The sequence below is a fragment of the Chelon labrosus genome (genome assembly GCF_963514085.1).
Source record: "Chelon labrosus genome assembly, chromosome: 17".
NCBI lineage: Eukaryota > Metazoa > Chordata > Actinopteri > Mugiliformes > Mugilidae > Chelon > Chelon labrosus.
In genome coordinates this window covers 3,718,379-3,725,818 of record NC_140350.1, presented here as the reverse complement: position 1 = coordinate 3,725,818, position 7,440 = coordinate 3,718,379, and the positions used below count along the sequence as shown (strand labels likewise).

Below are 7,440 nucleotides of genomic sequence, written 5' to 3'. Positions count from 1 at the left end.
TGGTGATAATGGTAATATCCATAATAATATGTAATAGTTTAGTTGTGACATGACATGGTCAATAATACGGTATCAGTGTAAAATGTGTGTAATGAATGGAAGGATGTAATACCTAACCTAACACATTTTTTGTAGTTTCATAAATGTATAGGAGTTGTGAAAAAAAAGGTCCCAACGATGAATATAAACCTGCTTTTATTAAGGAAATGTAATAAAAGCCTTTGTACGCGGCCTCTCCTCAGAGGTTCATTGTGTCCATACATGCAACTCTCATGGTTTGAGGTACAAATGAAAAAACTAAAACCAAACTGGCTCAAACGTCATGAGTCTCTAAAACAGGGGTGCGTTTCAAGTCGCAGTTCGAACTCACCAAATTTACATGCACCTTATGAGGGGAGAAAAGGATGAGTAAGTCTGATCTACTGAACAAATGTAGGCGCACATGGTTTCATAGCATTGGGAGGTTCTTCCCTTACAAAATCAAAAGTTCACCTATACAAACGGACAAATGTTTCATTCGTTGCTCTTTCCTCAATGTACAGCTCACCTTCTGCATAATGCATAGACACAGAAAGCTTATCACAACCAAAGAAGCTATGGTGTAAAAATGTTGAGAACCACAGCTGCAGATACTGCACTTACTGTACATGAGAACAGCTTCTAAGTGTGTACAAAGTGTAAACCATAAGCTCAGTTAAACCGTTTTGAATATCGTGTTACATAAAAAGGGGTCACTTGCCTAGTCTCTACAGTAGTAATGATTCATTTGATTTCAACAATATGGCACTAAGTGATTAAAAGCTCAATTTCAGTTTAAAAAAATCTTTTCAAATAGTGGCAGTTGAAACAAATGCAGTATCACGTGGTCGATTTAAAACAAGCATCTAAGTGAACGGAGTCAGATGTACCGTATATGAAGTCCAACAGGCCTAAGCTGTTTCACATGACCACTAGTTTCATATTATCAATATTTTCTGAGTAAAAACTTGGGTAAAAGTTTTTCAGTTTCATTGATGCTTAACCCTAGAGATTGATGCTTGTCCTAAATATTCTGACACTGAAAATAGTCTTATAGTAAAACAGGAAAATGACTTTACTTCACTAAATATAACATTTATCCAACTTAAGATTTCACCACAAAAATATGTCTGTAAAGGACTCAAATGACTTAATAAGTACTCCAGGATTTTAAATCATGGCTTTTTTTCTTCAATATAGAAAAAAAATTACAACAGTTCATCTAATTGTCATTTGAAGCAATGTTTGTTTTTTTCTTTTTTCTTTTTCAAGTGAATTAAATTTTAATTGCATTGCCATGACGCAGAAATGCTCCGTAAGGCACTATGAGAGGCAAATCCCATGTTTCCAGAAGCAAAAGTCCTGTTGCGTCATCGCCCTCTGTTAGTGTGACGGGTTTAAACCCCAAAATGAGCACTTGTTGACTTGTAGGCTTGGGTCCAAGCTGATGACAAAGGAGGCTGCTGCCCCCAGGATGCCAACCTCGGAGTGTAGGGGTCACACAGAGTGGCAGTTTCCATCCAGACGCACCAGTGGGAATCGACACATTGCACCTCTGCAGAGCCAAGACAGCAAAGAAGTATCACATTAAAACTATTCAATACAATTTAATAGTACTACAAACAGCCTCCACAGTGAAAACACAGTTAAATCAAAAGCTCTCTCAGTTATTTGAAATTAATGCTGAATATCTTAACCTTGAAGGTAAGATGTAGTGCAGGACTGTTATATTAGAATGCAATTGTACTTTAACTTAATGGACTGGCAAGTATGTGTCTCTCTTTCCCTCTGTTGTCTCTCTATGTTGTGGCTGATCGGTGTGTGTATCAGACTCTCAGCTCTAATTTGACTGTGTTCTTATCTTATTTTTAGCAGTAGTAGACTGAGTGTCCTGTTTTCAGGACTGATAATTGTCAATACTTTGTTGTGCAGGCGCTCAATTTAAACTCAAGATTCTTTATATAATTTCAGCAAAAAATATCCAAACATGTACACATCTAGCGTGTATCACTTCAAGCTTGTTCAACACAAAAACATTAGTTCAAACTTTTTAGCTGTGAAATGATAAAACCTGTTGAGTTAGGTGAACTTGAACAACCTAAGTTGGTCTAGGGACTGACTGGGGACTGAGAGAACCAGAACTTAATATGTGTTGAGGTCAAGCAAGTTTCCAGCATGTATGTTTTACTGAAGCCAGTATTAAATCTTGGGAAACCAAACCATGCACCAACCTATATCTGAACAAAAACAATTAATATGAAATTAATACAAATTATATGTGTGTCTGGTATGTGTGAATGTGTGTGTGTGATTGTGTGAATGAATGGGTAGATGTGTGACTGTGACTGGAAAGCGTACCAGTAGGGAGAAAAGTGCTGTTAAAAAAAAGAACATTTTCCAAGTAGTCAACTAAATTCCTTAAATTAAGAATCCACTGTAGGATCAAAATGACAGCAACAATCAAAGACATACCGTCTAGATTTTAACACTCTCTGTCCCGTACACGTTGTAGCCTTCACGGTACGTGGCAAAATTCTGGGTGTTTGCCGGAGGGGCTGGCTTAAAGTTCTGAGCGTTCTTAGCCAGCTTGAGTCTTTTGGTTTCTTGCCGTGACTTATAGCAGAACTCTATCAAAGCCACGGTCATAGCCAGGCCCAGCCCTCCCACCAGAATATAGAAGACTCCTGCCACGTTGCTCAGGCTTAGTGCACTTGTCTTGTCCTGGGGGAGGTAGAGACCACCGTTAAGACTTCTTCAACTCTGAGGCTGACCTCATATACACACAGCCTATATGTACATCCTGCTGCACTACCACTACACAGTAACATGAGGAGGCTTCTAGATGTGTCTATAAAACCCTCTGAGGTATAGCTGCTTCAGTTATAAATGAGAAGAAAAAAAAAAAAACTGGAACAACTTGAAAGTGTCGTTTCCTCCTCACTAAATAGCGCTGAAGGTGAATGTAGAGAGACTTGGCTATCTATCCTGCTTCATGGTCTCTTTACGAGGCCACGTCTAGAGGAAGGCGGTCGTGGTCGTACAGGTCTACAGATCAAACCCTCAGTTCACTATCAAAGCTGCTCAACTGAACCTTCTAAACACTGCATCTGTACAATCAAAGTGGCAAGCTGTGGAAGGGGAATTGAACCATTTTGCTGCTATTAGAAGCCAAACAGTAATATTGAAATTCATTTATGTGAGTTTTACCATTTGCGTCCTATCATTGTGGAACTTTTTGCAGTCCTAAAGGCAGTGGGTCTTTACATTTAACTGGCTGTTACGTGAATAAAATGTTTCAAAAGATATTCCTTATTCTGACACTCAATCTACTAGTGGCAAGCAGAGGTTTGTGAACCCCTGCTCAAAATGTCTGTCGCTGTGAATAATTAAGAAAGTAGAAGTTAAAGATGAGACATTCTTTTCAACCTTTTAAGTGGGGTTAGTGTGTTGTTTCAAAGAAGGAAAAGGAAAACTTGCGGGATAACTAGAAAGCAAATCAAATCTCTTATTTGTCTCCAGAGCACCTTTCGGAAGATCTGGACTCTGTAGTGCAGTAACATGTGGACAAATATGACCTTCATGGAAGAGTCATCAGAAGAAGACCTGTCCTCAGCACAATCTGAAGTTTGCAAATGTACGTCTCAAACCCACTTGCATTCTAAAAACACGCCTTGCAGACAGTTGAAGTTAAAATAGGACTTTTTTCCAGTGATGCGCAAAAAGGGGTGCAGAATTAAATAACAGGGACACTTTCTTTAGATGTTCAGGGGTGGATCGATCTCACTCGCAGCCTCGAGCATGAGGAAAAGTCCACTGATAGACCGAAGAATGAATTCAGTCAAATACCAGCAAATTCTGGCAGCGAATATCTCTCTGTGAAAAGGAGCTGTAGATGAAGAGAGAATGGATTCTACAACAGGATAATGATCCTGTACAAGCCCCAAAATCCACAATGGATGAAAAGTGAAGCTGAAAGTTTTACCAAGGCCCTGACCATCTCCCTTCATGAGCGTTATCGAAAATCTGTGGATGAACTTCTAAAGAGTAAATCACGAAAGACAGCCCGAGAAACTCACAGAACTAGAAGACTTTGGTGAGGGAGAACGGGCAAAAAAATAATAATCCTTGAACAGGACCTGAAAGATTCTTAGCAGGCTACCAAAGGCTTCTACAAGATGTGATACCTGCCAAAGGTTACTTTTTTGTTATTTTGAAACTGTAAAAGTTTGGGGGACCGAAGTTTTGCTTAAAAGGTTAAAAGAAATGTGTCATCTTGAACTTTATGCCTTAATAGGGGTGTCCAAACCTTTAATCGCCGATCGAGTCTTGACTATTAAATAACATTTGACCAGCCTGTGCTCTGGTGCTATTCAAAGGTCAGTTTGTCAGAATAAGGGTGCCTTTGGGAAATGCATACAAACATATACAAATGAATAAGACCACTGATAAACTAAATTTCAATAGAGGTTTGGATGAAAAATAGCAGTATAATGGTTTCAATTCGTATTTTCAAAATTTGATGGTATGAATAAAAACTGTGTGTAATCATGCTGCAGTGAGTCATGGGGTAAGTATATTAGACTACAGTATGTGTGGAGCATGTCTAGTTTTTAGTGTTCCTCGTGTGTTGCATTCAAGATACATGGTGTCATGATTACTGTGACAGTGTGTGCTTTAGGTGTTTGCATATGAACAGTCAGGTCAAAATGCATTTTTGCAATCAGTATAAAAAGACCTGCAGCGACTGACCTTACTTCCAGAGTCCTTGGTTCCACATTCACCCTTATCGTACCACCATTTGTTTTTCAGCTTGTCTAAGATGCCTTGTTCACTGAGTTTCAATACTGCAAGGTTTACAGGAGTTCTTCACGTGGGAAATAACATAAATAACATTGTATTATGTTATTTTATGTTATTCAACTTTTTTTAAAAACTACTTTATACTGTACAAAGCGATAGAGCAGGGTCCTGGCCAACATATCACAGATAGCAAGCAACACTACAGTAAATATGTGTATAAATGTATGACTTCCATGACTAACCCTAGCATGCCAGACCCCACCTATATCGCTTTGAGTAATCGGCACACACTGATCACAGGAAAAGATTTGAACTTGCAGAATAAAGCAGCTGCTGCATAGCTTTAAGAGAATGAAAGGAAACAGAGGCAGTAATTGCACATTATCGTTGCTATGGGCAGCCTTTTTGATGTTTAGCAAGGTGGATCTAACAGGAACCCTTCCCTGACTAACAGACAAACAGCAGTCCAATTTAATTACCAGCTATAGGAGGCTAATGTCTCACAAAGTCCCCCTTTTAAATAGAATACACAGTTGTGCATAAGTTCGTACCAATTAAAAAGCTGTTTAAAAGTTTTAAAGAGGCGGTAAAGTGGCCTTGGTACGCTGTACCCTACTGGGATTATTGTCATGTTTGTCTGTCGCCCTGCAGCTGCACATGTCGGCCAGATGAGTTCAAGAAAATCAGAGTCACTTCGGGAAGTTTTACTGAAATTGTAATTTAGGAAGGGGGAGTTTGTTTTGCAAGACATTATGCTCAATTTCCTTGACTGCTAGATTTCCAGTCTTGTTTCCTTTCAGAAAAAAGATCAGTGTTAGTAATCCAACATCATCAAATATATTGTATTCACCACTGTGCTCTTAGCATGTCAAATACAAATCCTCTTTTTTTCTGATAATACAGACATAATAAAAGAAAAGATAAAAGAGGGCGGGGGATGTGTAGTCCTGGTCTCCAGGCAGAGCTCTCCGAGAGGCAAAGTTCCAATCGTTTTGTTTGAGTATTAAAAAAAACTGCCTCACGACGGCAAACAGTATAGAAGCTAGATGAACAATTTTAAAGGCAATGAAAAACATTGCAATCGATTCACAGTCACCTTCTGCACCAACAAACACGCCAGGGGACACCGTTGAAAATCTAATTTTTCCTCTGCTGCAGAATCATCAGTTTCACTACTTTCTGCAGTTTCTGCGTTATGACTTTTCTTCTCTTCACACGTTTCCAGGGGAGTGAACTTTAAACTTAATGGCCGATACAAGAATCACGAAGGTTGCGGGGAACCTCCTGAGTGCAGTTCAGTGGCTTGTCATTGTATTATTTGGGATAATGGCACACTCTGGATGCTTCTTGTGGTGCGTTCTGGTTTAAGGGTGTCACATTTATCGGAATAAAAAGAACTTGTTTAAAGATGATTATTTGTAGTGACTCAGCCGTTTTTGTCTTCCTGTGCCACACTAAGAGCAGCTTTAGACTCTAAATGGTAAAAATGCTGCTGCTTGTTCCTGACCTTTGACCTCCCACCCCTCTAATTCACCGTGAAACTTATATTCACTTGGTTCTGTTCAGTTTACTAACTGTTATAGTAATAACGTGAATATAACAAGACACATAGAACCTGTGAGTTTTGTGTGGCTCAGCTGGTAAATCATTTATGATTGGCTGCATGTCTACTTGATCCCATGCATTTGAAGGATCTGATGATCTCTACTGAGTTGCATTTTCTATTTGCCATGAATTATACATGTTGCTTTTCAGCCCCCTGACAATAAAGCTGCTTTGGGGGAAATGGCAATTTGCTAGTCAACAGAAAAATGTCCTTAAACACACCACCAGGTGGTGGCCATGGGCTTTTCAGTAGTATGTACTGCCCAGGCTCGCAGTTTGGAAACATTAAAATATGTCTAAATAAAATGATTTAGTTCTATCCATAGTAGCAGAAACAGCTTGCGGAAGTAGCACAGAGACGTGTTTGGTCAATTTGGTTTAGGAAACATTTTAGAGTTTAGTATTTTTTCTTTCATCCAAAATTCAAATACCATAGCTAAATAACTGCCATAATCACTGCTGGAGTCTAAATGAGAAATCATAGAGACTCCAGAGGTGAAAAACATCTGTCAAAACCCCTCAGTGTTAAAAACCCTCAGTGAAAACAATAGGCACAAAAACAACTGTATATATGTTTCCCTAATGCTCTACTGTACTGTCGGTTGCAGTGAGGTGTCTGTTATTGAATAAATCCACCTGTCTTTTGGTGTCAAAGAGACAAACCCTGTGAGCTGTCCCAATCCTCTGAATAGCATTTCACAAAAGATAAACAGTGTGATGTCCAGGTGCTATACTGCAACAAACAGCTCAAATTAAACCACTAAATCTCTGTCTTATTTAACTCTTTTATACTTTATATAGTTCTTACAATATGATTTTAAAATTAACTCTGTTTGCCGTTTAAAGAGTATAATTAGATAAAGTAGAATTATATGAACATTTAATATAATTTGGACAGATATGAAGAAATTTCTACTGTAGTCTTTTATGTAATTCAATTTATGAACTGTATTTTATATTTGTACAACCTTATATTTGTTACTACATTGCGTTAGACTGCCGTGTGTCTTAATTAAA

At 38.5% G+C, this 7,440-nt stretch overlaps 1 protein-coding gene across 1 annotated transcript in view; it reads right to left on the bottom strand.

Annotated features, from left to right (window-relative positions):
* Nucleotides 1–17: 17 nt before the first annotated feature.
* Nucleotides 18–7,440, bottom strand: part of gria3a (glutamate receptor, ionotropic, AMPA 3a) — a gene marked incomplete at its 5' end in the record, with an annotated part of 68,433 nt that continues 61,010 nt past the window's right edge. The window contains 2 exons of the mRNA XM_084564774.1: nt 18–1,573; nt 2,491–2,739. Coding sequence (XP_084420900.1) covers nt 2,494–2,739 — 246 coding nt within the window. The 3' untranslated portion in view covers nt 18–1,573; nt 2,491–2,493. The remainder of the gene's footprint in view (nt 1,574–2,490; nt 2,740–7,440) is intronic.